The 16479-nt window shown below is 44.9% G+C and overlaps 1 protein-coding gene across 14 annotated transcripts in view; it reads right to left on the bottom strand.

The window, feature by feature from the left end:
- SPOCD1 (SPOC domain containing 1) overlaps positions 1–16479 on the bottom strand; it is a 71488-nt gene that overhangs the window by 31649 nt on the left and 23360 nt on the right. For 6 of the 14 annotated variants that reach the window (XM_025447620.3, XM_025447618.3, XM_025447625.3 and 3 more), the window contains 5 exons: positions 9874–10029; positions 7626–7699; positions 5666–5741; positions 5459–5547; positions 4199–4291 (listed from right to left, as the gene is read on the bottom strand). In XM_025447620.3, the coding sequence (XP_025303405.3) occupies positions 4199–4291; positions 5459–5547; positions 5666–5736 (253 nt within the window). In that variant the 5' untranslated portion in view covers positions 5737–5741; positions 7626–7699; positions 9874–10029. Of the gene's footprint in view, positions 1–4198; positions 4292–4983; positions 5122–5458; positions 5564–5665; positions 5742–7625; positions 7700–9825; positions 9842–9873; positions 10030–16479 lie in introns of those variants that run through there. The other 8 variants (XM_025447623.3, XM_025447619.3, XM_025447621.3 and 5 more) reach the window with 8 other exon arrangements.

Raw genomic sequence — 16479 nt, 5'->3', positions numbered from 1 at the left:
GAGAGGTGTTTTTAAATCTCATGATTTTAATGGACTTGTCAACTCCTTTTTTTTTTAAGATTTTATTTATTTATTCATGAGAGACACAGAGAGAGAGGCAGAGACACAGGCAGGGGGAGAAGCAGGCTCCATGCAGGCAGCTCGACGTGGGACTCGATCCCAGGTCTCCAGGATCAGGCCCTGGGCTGAAGGCGGTGCTAAACTGCTGAGCCACCCGGGTTGCCCCCTTTTTTTTTTTTTTTTTTTGTCAACTCCTTTACTTCGCTGAGTTCTTGCTTTTATATCTCAAACACCATTTAAGGTGCATACACATTCATTTATTTTTACCTCTTTTGGGTAGATTACAACTTTCTTTTTTTTTTAATTTTTATTTATTTATGATAGAGAGAGAGAGAGAGAGAGAGAGAGAGGCAGAGACACAGGCAGAGGGAGAAGCAGGCTCCATGCACCGGGAGCCCGACGTGGGATTCGATCCCGGGTCTCCAGGATCGCGCCCTGGGCCAAAGACAGGCGCCAAACAGCTGCGCCACCCAGGGATCCCAGATTACAACTTTTATTTGTGCCAAATATTCTCTTCCTTCCTATCGATGTTCTTTTTTTTTTTTTTTAAGATTTTGTTTATTTATTTGAGAGGGAGAGCGAGAGCACGAGCTGGGAGGAGAGGTAGAGAGAGAGGGAGAAGCAGACTCCCTGCTGAACAGGAAACCAGATGTGGGTCTTCATTCAGGAACCTGGGATGAGGACCTGAGCCAAAGGCAGATGCTTCACCAACTGGGCCACCCAGGCGCCCCCCTCCTTTTTTTTTTTTAAAGATTTTTTACCATATATGTTCTTTTGCTTTAATTCACTTATTAGTTCATTCATTTATTATTAATAATAAACTATTACAGTAATTAGTTATTCATTTATTATTTGCTTAATTTATTAGTACCCTGCTTCCTTGTGATCAGAGTTTGCCTGGTATAATTTTTCTACCCCCACTTTTTTTTTTTTAGATTTTAATTATTTATTCATGAGAGACACAGAGAGAGAGGGAGAGACATAGGCAAAGGGAGAAGCAGACTCCATGCAGGGACCTCGATGCAGCAGTTGATCCCAAGACCCGGGGATCACGCCTTGAGCTGAAGGCAGATAGATGCTCAACCGCTGAGCCACCCAGGCGTCCCTCTACCCTTTTATTTTTAACCTTTATGTGAAGTTCTGCTTTTCACCACACCTCTTGTACATGACATATAGCTAGACTTTAGAATTCCCATCAGAGCATCTTTGCCTTTCATCGATGTGTTTAACCTAGTCATATGTCTGGGACTACTGATACACTTGGTCTTATTTCTACTCTGGCTGCATAGTCCTTTCTTATTACAAATTCCCCGCTTCCTTTTGTGTTCCTTTTTGCCTTCTTTAGGATTTATCAAATCACACTTAGTCCCTTTATTTTCCTCCGAAGATTGGAAATTAGATTTTCCTGTTTCTAATCTTTAGTAGTTATCCTTAACCTTATAACGTGTGTGCTTTAATTTCTCCCGGTCGAGTGTACCCTCCCGAGACACCCCTGGATGTGGTGGCCCCTCGAAGTCCTGGTTGCAGCTGAAGTGACCACATTTCCCATGCTCCTGAGCTCCCAGCCACTTAGGCAACGTCGGGTCCTCTAGGGCTCCTCATCCCCATCCTGCAGGGTTGTGGACAGACAGCCAGGAATGAACCGGAGCTGTGGCTACCCCAGGTGGGTATGCTTGTTTTATGAAAAGTGGACCTTTTCCAAGGCTGCCAGGGACTGAGGATGGACATACATCATATCGACATGACTTATCACTGTTGATGTTGACCTTGATCATGTTTGAGGAAACTCTGTTCCCCAACAGTTCTCTTAGGAAGGAAGTCACTGTGTGCAGCCCACACATAAGCAGTGGGGAGCTATGAGCCACCTCCTGGAGGGTGGAATATCTACATAAATTATTTGGAATTCCATATGGGAGATCTGTCTTTTTTCAATCACTTATTTATACCATTTATCCAATCATTTATTAATATCAGTATGGACTCATGGATATTTATTTCATACTTCGGGTTGTGGCCCAACACTGCCGTATTTATTTTGTTGCTCAAACTATTCCAGCTTGGGCCACTGGGAGCTCTTCTAGCGGACTCCTGTGTCTCTTTACATTTTCACATGTCCTCATTATTGGTGGTGGCAGTGGTGGTGGTGGTATATTTCCCCCTCCTTAGAGACTTTGACCTTGCTGATGTCAGATGCAGCTGGGACTCAGACCGACCCCCTCCTTCACTCACCTCTGCAACTTGCTACTGGGCCTCCGAACCCTGAGCCTTGGCCACACCTCTGATCAGGGGAGACCTCAGAGCTGCTGGACTCACAGAACTTGAGACCCTGCCCTTCTATCCCACCCCTAGCCACTGCCTTGCAGACACAATGCCCTCTCCCCTGACTGAGGCTTTCTACTGGTTTCAGCCCAGAAGCACTTTGTAACCTTAGTAACATTACTGCTATCCTCAGTGTGAGAATAAACTGATTTAAAGGGAAAAATTTTTTTTCATCTCTGTTATCTTTGAAAACTACCTTATCGTCTCCATTCCTGAGACCTCAGATAAATGTCCTTTTGCCAGAGACTGTTTATTACTCTGCACCCTCCTATCTGGCCAGCATGGCACCAAGGTCTCTGGAGATTCCCGTTCTGGTGGCCCTGGGTGGTCACTTGACCTCACAAAGCCTCTGTTTCCTCGTCTGTAAAAGAGGAATAACAAAAGCGTTCACAGAGCCACCACGGTTGGAGCACCTGCCCTGTATATTAGGTGATCGCTTATGAAAAGGGCCTAATATGAGGCCAGCCACACATAGCAGGTGTTCAACAAATGGAAGCTGTTATTACTGTTAGTAGTGGGGATAGCCATTTGTCTCCCTCTCCCCGGCCTTTTTCTCAAATCCACCCCCTGCTCTGAAGCTCAGACATGACAATGCCACTCTTCCACCCCTAGTCCTTCCAGGATCCAGAATACGGAGACTCCCTGACTGGGATTGAAGAGCTTTTGGGATCTTGCCCACCTCCTGACCTTATCTTCCTTCTCTGCCCAAATCCTACCAGACTATTCACTATGCCCTGAACCAGCCTCACTTCATATCTCCTTGCCTTTGCCTATGCTCTTCTTTCTGCCCACAATGCTCTTCCAGCCTTTCTCCATCTGGGGACTCCCAGGCCTGGGTTTCTCTTCTCAGTGACAGAAACCAACCAACAGCACAAGCAGCTGGAGCTTTTGGCTCCTTCTGGCCTCACAGCACCTCCTAGTATCCTGGTTGCTGCAGCCAGCCTGCCCTGCCCCAGCCCCTCACCCCCTCACCGGCCAGGCTGCCCCACAGCCAGGGGCCTGTTCTATTGGACAAAACGGTAAGGAGGAAAGTGCATGGACTCAGGGTCCCACAGACTTGGGTGTGACCTGCCTTTGGATCCTGACTCTGCAGTTTATCAGCTGTGTGGTCTCAAGCAAATCCCCTAACATCTTTGAGCCTCATTTTCCTTATTTATAAAATGATAATAATAGTAGTTGTTTCATAGGAATGTTGTAAAGATTTAGGCCGATAATCCATGTTAAGCACTTTGCATAATGCCCAGCACACAGAAAGCGCTTAATAAACAGTCCCATTCTCTCTTCTTATTAATACCAGGCAGCCAGGAGTTTGCCTGCTCTGCCAGGCTCCACTTATTGATGGATTCAAGGCTAAAAATAGAGCTGCAGCTTTGGGGAGTAGATCCTTCCAGAGCCAGGAATTGATGCCCTTGCTACTGTGGATGGGGAAGGAGCCTGCTTCTCCCTCCAGGGGTTCTCAGAGGAACACGAGTCTTGATGCCCATCTCCCATTGATTCCAGGGCAGGCATGCAGGGGCCAGACCAGCCCAGGCCAATGAGCTCTCCTAGCAGGGGGTTCTGTGATCCCACGAGCCGGCTTCTAAATCCAGCCCTGCCATCCACTAGCTCTGTAACCTTGAGCAAGCAACATTCCCTCTCTGAGGGTCACGATTACTCTCTAGCCTGGGGAATTGACAATGGCAATAACCTAGCTTGTGATAACAAACACCTTGCAGGCACAGAGGCCTAAGGCCAAGGATAAGCTCTGGGACTCTGGGTCATGATGTCCCTCTCCAAGGCTCAGTTTTCATAACTCTGAAAAAGGCACAGTAGCCCTCACCTTTGAAGGCTGTTCCGAGTAGGTCATGGACAGCAGTTGCTGACAGCAGTAACATCTGATGGGAACCTGAGTTATCCAGTGGCCCGTCATCTCCTGTCAGAGGGTATGGAGAGCAAAGACGAAACTTTATTTTAGCTGTTTGTAGCTATTGATCTGCCAGCCTTGGAAAATGCAAAGAAATGCATCCAACAGAAAAACACCTCTCTCTTGCCTTGCACCGCTAACAGGCTGGCCTGGTAGATAAGCCATTTCTGTGCAATTGACTTCCCCCTGCCACCAGTTCAGTGCTCTTGGCGAGTTATTTTGTCTCCCTGGACAAGATCTGATTTAATTAAAGCAGAATCTGAATTGGTGGCAGGAGCCCCCATTTCCCCTTGTGCAGTTAGTCTTAACAGTGACGTCAAAGGGCATAAATGTGGCTTCTAGGGGCATTGAGCCAGGCTCCTTCACATAGATAATGCGGGGTCGGGATGGCTCACAACCCCAAGGCCGCACACCCTAGATTATTTCTCTCCTTCTTCCCTTCCTGGGACAAGTCCATTTGGGCTCTAGCCCCTTACTTATTTCTGAGTATAAGATGGATATATAATTGTATAACAATACTATTAATAAGAATATACAATCTGGGGTGCCTGGCTGGCTCGGTTGTAGAGCATGCAACTCTTGATCTCAGGGTTGTGAGTTCGATCCCCGTGTTGGGTGTAGAGACTGCTTAAAAATAAAATCTTTTAAAAAATAGAAAATAAAATTTTAAAAATACACAGTCCCATCCCAATACACATCACCTTGCAGTCCTCAAGAAAGATACAAGGAGGGGAGGCAGTCATGTTGTTCTGCCCAGGCTGAGCATGGATGATCATGTGAGGGTGCCAGCAAACCCTTTCGGCCTGATCCCACCAGGTGGGGTATCACCCCAGCGGTACCTAGGATAGGAGATCAGGGTCTGGATTCTTCCTTTCCTAGGTTTGGTCCCAGAACTACCACTGGGGAACCCTGGGCTAATCTCTTAGCCTCTCAGTTATCTATTCCGGCCAGTTTAATTAGAAAGGGAATTTACTTAGGGATGTTAGGCTTATCGGATGATAGAGAAACAGGCTCTAGACGCAGCTTCACAGGGGCATCTCCAAGAAGCACACTATAAAATCGGACCGACGAGGGAGCTGCTGCCACTGTCACTGACTCCAGAACCATACTGCGTTGGCCGCCACCAGGCCAGCAAAAGGTGTGCCCCACATGCATCTGATCCCACTCAGAGCTCACCGCCTTCTTGGTATCTCCGATGGGTGAGTGGGATTGAAGGAAAGTGGGTCACATGCCTGCGCCCTTGCTTCAAAGAAGGCAGGCTTCTGCTTTGGGAAGAAGGAACTTGAGATATAAGGAATAATCAAAATGTAGAAAAGGAATTTTTAAGAACATTGGGCAAGAACAAACATTCAGTACGTTTTCTTTCTTGTCTATTTCCCCCACCTTGAATATAAACTCCATGGGGCAGGTGTCTTGAGTGTCTTGTTTACCTCTGTGTCCCCAGCACCTGACATGGAGACTGCGGGGAATAAACAGTTTATTACAGACAGTAAAATGTGGGTTAGGAAAGAACCACCTGTACTTTGAGGCTGGCTATTGGCCAACTTACAGTCTCTCAGGGGGCAAATCTGCTTCTCCTTATATCACACAATACATTTGATTCAACGGACCACAATTGGGTGGTGCTCATTCCTCCACAATCCTTTGCCTGATGGTGAAATTGTCTTCACCCTTTATTTCTCAGTGCTGACTCATCTCCTCCAGGAGGCTTTCCTTGATGGGCAACTCTATCACTATCACTGCTGCCATCACCACCCTGCCCCTGGGAGTTGGTTTGGTAGGGTGGTTAATAACACAAGCTCTACAGTCTTAACTGGTTGATTTCAAATACTGACTTCAACTCTTAGTAACAGTTGGAGCGTGGATAAGTCACGTTAGCAGTCTGAAGATCATTCTCCCTAACTGTAATGATTTTGAAGATCCTCCTCCTCCTATAAGTCACAGAGCTGTTGTGAGGTTTAAATGAGATATTGTATGCAAGTTCTTGGAAAGGGGCTGGATGCAGAGAGCTAGCTCAATTGGCTGTTGCTGCAGCTGCCATTGCAATCCTCACAGTTCTAGCCCTTACTGGGACAACACTGTGATTGTTTTCATGTCTGCATCCCCAACTTAACTGGAAATCAGGAACTGGGGTGTCCTTTACTCCCCCACTCCAAACCTCTCCATGCACCTGTCATATGTACCAGGTCCTCACACTGTATTTGTTGGATAAACAATGTACTAAGTCAAAGAAATCACAAATGCAAAGACTAATAGGTAAAACACCAAATTTTGTGTGTTAGAAAAGTAAGTAAAATGTAAATGTCACCTGGGAATGGGGAAAATGGCAAGTGGTTAATGTCTATATTATGTAAGGATTTCATACCCACCAATGAAAAATAGGTTGCTAAGAGATATCTGTCCGGACAAAGGTCACGAGCAAGCAATTCAAATGAGGAAATAGAAGTAGTAAGTAAATATGGAAGAACATTCAACTTGCGTTAGGAAATAAAAATGAGGTACAAATGAAAGCAACAATAACATAGAATATATAATTCAATAGGAAATTATTTGTAACACTACAAAATGTCCAGTAGCAGAAGAATGGTCACCTAAATAATGACACGTTGATTCAATGGCATGGTGTGCCACTGTCAAATACTTACAAAAGTGTGGAAACTAATGCTTATAATAGTTAGGTTTACAAGCATACTGCAAAATTGGATTTGAAGCATGATCACAAGTATGCAAAAAATTCATCTTGACTTGATGAAAGCCTGGCAGAAAATACAAGAAAATTAAAGTAGTCACCTTGATAATGAAGAGGAACTTCACAAAATTCCCACTATACACCACACACTATGCCAAGGGCTTATTTCTACTAAACAAGAGTACAGAGAAGAGATAGAAGAGCTCACAGAAATAAAAGCAAAAACACCAAAGGAAGTAAAACAAGCTGTCAGGATTCAGGAAAATTACAATAACACAGAAATAAAAGTTAGCGTGGATGTAGTGCCAAAGAGCACAGACTCTGCTGAAACACTACAGGGGACAGAGGATAGAAATGAGAACATGAGAGAAATGGAATGAAAAGATTTTTTTTTAAGTTTAAATGATGAGAGAAAATGACAGAGACCATATACACGTAACAGAAAAAGTAAACCAAAAAATGGCATCAAACAAATATTTCAAGATATAATTCAAGAAAATGTCTTGGAAAAATGGAGACATTGAAAAGGTAATGAGACCCAGGAAAACTGATCCATAATGATCAATATCAAATATGTCCTAATAAAGGTATAAGATTTCAAAGTTATAAAAAAAATCCTTTGGGCAGCTTAACCAAAGCAAACTAGTCACTTACAAGGGGGTGGATACCAGGCTGGCCTCTGACTTCTTCATGGCAGCATCCAGCATTCAAACTCAATAGAGCACCACCTACAAAGTCAGCAAGGAAAGAAAGTGTGACTCAAGTATTTTATTTTGAGCCAAACTGCTGATCAAGTATAAAGGCAGAAGACAACATTTTTGAACATGTGTGGGAGTTTGGAGGCTGAAGCAAAAGCACAGTCTGGATTTGTTGGAAGAACAGGACTTCCTTCCTTTCGGTAACCTAAAGTCTTAGTCAGGAGTTCATATGTGTTTATTCAACAGACACATACATAAAGACCCTAGTATGTGTTGGGACCTGTGTCCCCAGACTATAAATGAATCTTATGCCGAGTGCTGGAGTGGGCGGAAGGCAAGTTTCCTTAATGAGGTAAGTTGGCTTTTCAAAGATAAGTGGGAGTAAGTACGTGAAGGGAAGGGTATTCCAGACAAGGAGAAAAGCAGGCAGGCAAGAACGCAAAGGACAGATATTCTGAGATAGAATTTAAGATCTCATGAAGGGTGTGTTCTGGAATGTCCAGACATCTGGAATGGGATGAGTGGGTAAATCCTAAAGACTCAGAATTGGGAAAGGGTAAGAGGCCTTGAATGCTAGGCTTTTAAAAGGCTTAAACTTCATTGCACTGGGACTGTGGAATCTTGGAATGGTTGAAGCATGAAAACCACTGTTTAGTTGCAAGAAGAAAAAGATCAGAGGTTCTGTGAGGATTCAGATTTCACTATTCCCACAGCTGCTTAAGCTAGCATTCATACTTGATGATGCATATGCGAACCATTCCCTTTAAAGTCAGGAACAAAGCAAGGTTGCCTACTAATACTGCTTTTGTTCAGTGTTGCACTGGTAGTTCTGGCCAGCACAGAAAGACATGAAAAAGAAATTAAAAGCTTAAGGATTACCCTCACCATCTAAACATTCTTCATTGCTGAGTTAAGAAGTGGCTTGTATATTTCCTTCTTTCTACATCTTTATGTTTTTCCTAGAGGTTGTTTTTTGTTTGTTTGTTTGTTTGTTTGTTTGTTTGTTTTTAAGTAAGTTTCACATCCAGTATAGATCCCAACTGGGGCCTGAACTCACCACCCTGAGATCAAGACCTCAGCTGAAATCACTGAGCCACCCATGTGCCCTTTTCCTGGAGTTTTTAATTGTCTCCCCTTTATTCTTGCACTATTTGCCTTTATTATTGAGGACAGAATCTTCCCAACAACTTAGTGAGGTCAATTTTCTCATCCCCATTTTATGGATGGAGAAGGAGGCTGTGAGGATTGTCAAAGACCACAGCCAATACATGGTGGATTTAGGACTCTTTTCTTTCTTTCTTTCTTTCTTTCTTTCTTTCTTTCTTTCTTTCTTTCTTTCTTTCTTTCTTTCTTAAGATTTCATTTATTTATTCATGAGAGACACAGAGAGAGAGAGGCAGAGACATAGGCAGCGGAGAAGCAGGCTCCATGCAGGGAGCCTGATATGGGACTTGATCCCGGGTCTCCAGGATCACGCCCTGGGCTGAAGGCGGTGCTAAACCGCTGAGCCACCAGAGCTGCCCTGGAGTTAGGACCCTTTTTTTTTTTTTTTTTGGAGTTAGGACTCTTATTGGTCTTGGTGAGATGACCCAGTCAAACCTAGGCTGGCCCTATATGAAGAGACCAAGTACATGTCGGGGAGATGGTGGTATAGTGAGGGTATGTCTCAGTTATTTGAACCTCACAAAGTTCAGAAAGACGAAGGTAGTGTAGAAAAATCCCAAAGGGCATCTAATTATTGAAAAGTTTATGAAATGAGGCATGGAGGACTAGCCAAATTGGCCAATACTCAGCTCCCCAGGGGGGCTAAGCAACCCGTCCCCAGTGTCAGGACTTTTGCACATTCCATCCAACATCCAAGCATGTTCCAGACACACTTCTTGTGTCTGGATCCTCCTCATCCTTCAGGTCACCACATTCTTTTTTTTTTTTTTTTTAATGTTGGTTTATTTATTATTTATGATAGTCACAGAGAGAGGCAGAGACACAGGCAGAGGGAGAAGCAGGCTCCATGCACCGGGAGCCCGACGTGGGACTCGATCCTGGATCTCCAGGATCGCGCCCTGAGCCAAAGGCAGGCACCAAACCACTGCGCCACCCAGGGATCCCAGGTCACCACATTCTTTCCCCTCCTCAGAAAGTACCCCCTCCCATACCAGTGATTCTTCATCTACTCTTCGTCTTCACTTCCCTAGATTGCTCACAGTTTTGTTACCAAGTCAGTCTCCTTCTTCTTCCCTGAGTGAGGATGCTTCTTGGAGGCTTCCTAAGACCTGGGGTTTCCATCCCACCAGATCATCAGATTGAACCATTCCTGTAGAGGTCACAGCCTAGGTGCTAGTGGACACCATCCCCAGCACCTGTAGAATTAAGAGAGATAAAGTACTTGGAATAATCTGTGTTATTTTATATCTGGAAGCAGAGGACTTCTTTTTGAGCTCAAGTGAGAACCCCTTAGGGGTTCCCTCATCTCCTTCTCCCTAAGCCCCCACATCTAATCATCTATTCGATGAATTCCTTGAATACCTCTCATGTTGCCAGGCCTGTGCCAAGCACTATGTATACAAACTGGGGCAGGTCACTCACTACACAAGGGCACTCAGTTGAGAGACAAGTGGGAGCCAAGATCCAGCCAACAGGCCAATCACCAGACTGGATTCACAAAGCTGTGTCTGCTCAGAAGGGTGCCTTTTCCTAATTCCTTCAAAAGCACTGGATGGGCTAGAAGTAGCCCTGCACATTGATGAATTGGTACCTGCCCATGTAGAGTTACAGGTCGGTGGGGGGGGGAGGGGACAGACAAATGATCCAACAACTAAATATGTAATTAGAATTACATTACACTCTTATTTTGCTGGTGAGGACACTTAGTTTCTGAGCAGCAAAATCAGTGGCCCAAAGCCACTGAGCTAGTAATGACAGAGCCAGGGTTCAAACTCAGGTCTCTTGGCTCCAAAGCCACAATCTGCTCTGCAGAATGAAAGAGGCATTTGGGGCACATCAGTATTCAAGGTGAGCATAGGTCCCAACCTTCATCATCTCAGTTTCTCCCTCTTCCTGACCACACAGGTGATAAACTTGGCTTTCTCTGATCCTGAAGGTCCTTCCTCTTGACCTTGCCAGCCTCTGCGGCTCAGTTCGCTTGGATACACCTGCTGCCTATTGCAGAGGCTTTAAATGAAATGACAGTTTTTACTTCCTGACTCATGTGTCTTTTGGATCCAGTCATTCATCCCAGGGGCTGGGCTGAGGACAGACCTGAGTGACAGCCCCTGTGCTATACTCATGATTCCATTCATAGTGGCGACTAAAGCCATCATATATCTAGGAATAAGCTGATATGAATAAAATTATAAAACTTTACTGAAGAATATTTTAAAAATGATCTGAATAAATGGAAAGACACCATGTTCCTGGGTGGAAAAGCTCAGTATTATAAAGATGTCAGGGGATCCCTGGGTGGCGCAGCGGTTTGGCGCCTGCATGAGTGCAACATGAGTGCCTTTGGCCCAGGGCGCGATCCTGGAGACCCGGGATCGAATCCCACGTCGGGCTCCCTATGCATGGAGCCTGCTTCTCCCTCTGCCTGTGTCTCTGCCTCTCTCTCTCTCTCTCTCTGTATGACTATCATAAATAAATTTAAAAAAAATGTCAGTTATCCCCAAAGTAACCTATAAATTTAATGTAATTTCAATCAAAATATCAAAGGTACTTTTTATGGAATTTAACAACCTGATTCTCAAGTCTAACAGGAAGAAAAAATACACAAGATTAGAAGATCCAAAAAAATTTTTTTAGAATTTTTTATTGTAGTATAATATACATAAAATTGCCATTTTAACCATTTTTACGTATAAAGTTCAGTGGCATTACGTACACTCACACTGTTGTGCAACCATCACCACTATCCATCTCCAGAACTCTTTCATCTTCCCAAACTGAAACTCTGTCCCCATTAAGCAGTAACTCCCATTTCCCTCTTTCTCCACAAGAAAAAATAATTTTAATGAATAAAAATGAGCCAGAAATAAAAATACTTATAAAACAAGAGAATTTCTTTCTTTTTTTTCTTTCTTTTCTCTCTTCTTTTTTTTTTCTCTCTTTCCTTCCTTCTCCCTTTCTTTCTTTTCTTCATCCTATCTATCTTTTTTTTTTAAGGAGATGGGAATTTATTGACTACACCACAAGGGATCGGCAGGCAGGATAGCAGAAGAGAGACTGTCTGCCTATCTGTTTATCTGTCTTAAGGGTAGCATTTCAAACCCACAAGGAAAATATAGACTATGTAATCAATGGCATTTGGACAAATGGCTCTCTGATTTGAAAGATAAAAAATCTGAACTCTGCCTTACACACATACAAAGTACCGTTGATTTAAAGAACTGAATATGAAAAAAACCCATGAAAGCTTTAGAAGAAAAGTAGGAAAGGTGGATAGATTTGACTACATCTTCAGAATGACAGAGACCACAAGAGCCAAGTTGAAAGACAAGTAACAGACTGGGGAAAACAAGCCTGCCGTGAACATGCAGTAATGCCGCAAGTATATATCTCAAAAATAACAATTTTGCTCTTAGTTTTTCCACTTCCTCACGTCAATCAGAGGTTCCACTTTACCTCCAGGAGAATTAGTGCTTTTATATCGGGAATATAAAGAGAGAGAAAGAGCCAACGTTCAGATGGCATTGTTTTTTAACTTTCCGGATCATCTGCTGAAGCCCACATAAGAAACCACATTTTTGAAAGGCAGAGCCTTTGATCTGCAAGAAGCTGCTTTTGCTGAAGAAAAATGCTCTTGAAAATCAAAAGGGTAGATCCTGAAGGAAGCTGGAGGTAGAGTTTATAAATTAACTATAGATTGCAAAGAGGACAGAGAAGACCCAGACCAGGTGCTACCTAGAGCAATCAATGGAGAGATGGGGCGGAGAGGGAGAAAGAGAGTCGGATCAGACATGACCTTGGAAGAGGTCAAGGGGGACTAGGATGAGGGTACCAGGCCTCCAGGGCCACAAAGGAGTCAGTGCCCAAAGATGGCCACACCCTCTAACCTCACTGCCTGGGAGCTTTGTGGGGGCTGCGCCTTTACCGGCAGATCTTCTATGGCCACTTATGTAGGTGCTCCAGGCCACTTAGGCCATTCAGCTATTCACTCTCCAGCCAGGGCCTTCACTGACAGTTGTCTGGAGTGCTCAAAAGAAGTGATGCTCACCCCTGTCCTGGGATTTTGCTGAGGATCTCTGTCCACACTTAGTCCTACCAATGCCTCCCCTATTGAAGTGACTTAAGACTTTTACTCCTCCTCCTAAACCAGTGGGTGAGATCTTTGACATCCATAGATTAGGTGGTACTATGGAAGTGAAGACCCCTGGAAACCTGTACTTGGCTAGAACTAGATAATGGTAAAATCTACTTTGGGCTAAATAGATCCACAGCATACAAAGAACTCATAAATCAATAAAAAATAGATGAATAATCCAATAGAAAAATGAGAAAAGGATACGAAAAATAAAATTCCAGGAAGAAATATAAACTTGTAATAAGTGTATGAAAAGATGCTCAATGTGAGTTCTAATAAGGAAAATGCAGATTAAAACAATACGATGCAGGTTGCTTATCAAATGGGCAAAAATTAGGCAAATAAGGGGAGAAAGCATTGTCAGGTGCCACTGGTAGTAGTACTCATTGGTGAAGCCTTAGTATAGAGCGAGTTGCCAATGCCATAGAAATTTTATTTATTTATTTTTTAAAGATTTTATCCATTTATTCATGATAGACACACACACACACACACACACACACACAGAGGCAGAGACACAGGCAGAGGGAGAAGCAGGCTCCGTGCAGGGAGCCCGACGTGGGACTCGATTCCTGGTCTCCAGGATTGCGCCCTGGGCCAAAGGCAGGCGCTAAACCACTGCGCCATCCAGGGATCCCTGCCATAGAAATTTTAAATGTACACACCTTTGAACCCAGCAATTCCACTTCAACCAAAATGTCCCTCCAGGCGATGGTTGAGAAAATCACAGGTAAAGGTGTCTGCCCAACATGAGTGCAATAGAGTTGTTTCCCAATAATGTTAGAGTGAAAAATTGGGTAACAGATTGGGAGTGCAGTTGGGAGGTGCTGCCATTTAGGGAGGGTGGACATGATAGCCTTGACTGACAAAGTGATCCTTCAAATTTGGGGGTGAGAAGTGATCCATGCAGACTTGGGAGAAGAGATTCCAGGCATAGGAATAGCCAGTGTGAAGGCCCTGAGGCCTCAGCATCTTCAGGAAAGGTAAGCTCCCATTGTAGCGAGAGCAGAGTGATGGGCAGAGGAAAGAAGTATCTGGAAGGAGGGTGCACCACTGGGCACCTGTGGGAGGCGGGGTAGGTAGGCAGGTCACGTAGGGCCTTGTAGGCCACTGCAAAGGTGCTTTGATATTTGCTTTGACATTGGAAGCCAGCAGAAGGATTTATTATTAAAATTAAAAAGCAGAATATAAGATCAAAGTATAGGATGATATGTTTAGAAATTCATTTTGAGAAGACTGAAAGGAAATAACCAAAATTGACCACAGCTGCTGAGTTAGAGTGACAGGATTATTCTTTTTTTTTTCCTCTTTCCAACTTTTAATGTCTCTTTATAGCATGTTTGTAATTAAAACCTTTTTATAAGAGTCGGTTTTTAAAACTGGCTCTTGAGGTGGAAACGAGGCTGGAGGAGGAAGGACACAAAGAGCGATGGAGGGTTCGAGGCAGACGGAAGGCCAAAATGGTGGCAGACATGAAGGGGAGCCACACTGAGGGGGGAAGAGAGAGGGCTGGGAAGGATGAGTGGAGAGAGGAGAGATGGCCACCAGGATGGGGCAGGAGTGGGGGCAGAGGCCAGTCCTACTGTGGCCCTGCCAGGGCCCCCCAGAGAAACCCAGGCAGCCAAACTGCATTCCAGCATCTCAGGAGGCCCAGCAGCTGCCTGGATGATCCTAAGCAGGGAAGCAACATGAAGGAACTCCAGGGCTCACAGAGCCCCTATCTGTGAACTATCTGTGAGCAGGAACTGCCATGGCTCCACACAAGCACTCTGAGAAGCACCTGGTCCTTCTGAGAACAAGGCAGGGGCTATACAGCACTTTTTTTTTTAAATATTTTATTCATTTATTCATGAGAGATACAGAGAGAGAGAGAGAGAGAGAGAGAGAGAGAGGCAGAGACACAGGCAGAGGGAGAAGCAGGCTCTAATGCAGGGAGCCTGAGGTGGGGCTCGATCCCAGGTCTCCAGGATCAGGCCCTGGGCTGAAGGCGGCGCTAAACCGCTGAGCCACCCAGGCTGCCCCTATACAGCACTTTCAACACAACACACACACACACACACACACACAGCACGGATGGCCCTGCACTTCCACTACAACTGCACAGCAGAAATTCTGGTTCCCAGTGAGAGCCAGGGGTATGTGCTGGAGGCAACCAGGAGGGCAGCAGCAGGATTCTTTTTGGAGCCTCTTTTGGAATCTGCCAAAATGCATACAGAGCCTGGTGGTGCCCCTTCCACATCCCCTTGGCCCCTGACTCAACTGGAAGCAGCTGGGAAGATAGTTTTGCGTGCCTTCCCTCCCCCACATCAACAGAGCCTATGTTCTTCTGTCTCAGGGCTCTCGGTTTCACTGGGGAAGGCCTCACAGCCCTCCAGCTGGGAACAATTTAGAAATGCGGGAAGCTGAGGCCCCCAAGGGGCAACCCTTAAAAAAGGGAGCCTGGAATCTTGGATAAACACCTCAGCTTTCAGTCCTCAAGTGGAACAAGTCCGAGGCTCTTCCTGGTGGGTCCTCAGAGGGACCCTGGCCAGATTGAGCCCAGTTGCCCACAGCTGTAACCAACTCAGAGAACATCCTCCCTAAAGAAATCGTTCCTCCCGTAGAAGGCTCCTCCAGTGCTGGATTTGTCTACTCACTTCCTCATAGTACTGTTTACCTCATTCCTCCATCCCCGTATCTCCTAGAACTAGAAGCCAGCCCAAAGGTCAGCTCTCCTGACATGACACCACAGCAGGTGGCATCGGTGAATCATCTAATCCTCTGGGCCAGTCCTGGAAACCACTTACCCACCTGCCAGACCAATGCCCTTTCAAGTCTCGCACCCTGAGAGTATTTTCTGGTCTGGAGAGCAGCAGGGGAGCTAAGGCCCCAGTAACAGCCTTGACTAGGGCAGGGTGGGAGCTGGTGGCTCAAGACCCCAGCCTCCTGGCCTCTCCAAGAAAGTTCCTGACACTTTGCAGTCTTTCAGAGGATGATGCACAGGAACTGGACCCCAAGTGGCCCAGTGGTGGCTCATTCCTTACTTCACTTTGTTTTGGTTTTCTTCTTCTCCTGCCTCATTTCTCCAATCCCTTAAAGGTACTTTTTGGGATTATTTCCCAAGTAAACCATTTGCACCCAAATGTTTTTCCTAGGGTGTGCTTTTGAGGGAATCCAAACTAAGGCATGTACTTCACATGTAGGGCTGTGTGCACCATATGACATCATGTCAGGGACACACATAGTGGTGCTAAGATGGATCAGTGGGCTCAGGCAGTGACAACTTGACTCCCTCCATTATAAAATTACCTATCAACCTTTCATATAATAATTTCATCCACTGGTGATTATTGCCTTAATCTATTATTTTCTTAGTGGTTGTAAAAAAAACAAAGGTGATTTTCTAATCCCATCAATCCTTCTAGATTTATTAGAATTTTTTTTATAAGGAACTACCATTGCTCACAAACGACGGCTCTAGGTTGAGATGAAATAGCACAAGAATGACAGTATAAAGACCTAATTCTCTTCTTGT

Source organism: Canis lupus, chromosome 2 (genome assembly GCF_003254725.2).
Source record: "Canis lupus dingo isolate Sandy chromosome 2, ASM325472v2, whole genome shotgun sequence".
NCBI lineage: Eukaryota > Metazoa > Chordata > Mammalia > Carnivora > Canidae > Canis > Canis lupus.
Note: the sequence above shows the minus strand (reverse complement) of the source record. Positions and strands in the feature narration are given on the sequence as shown.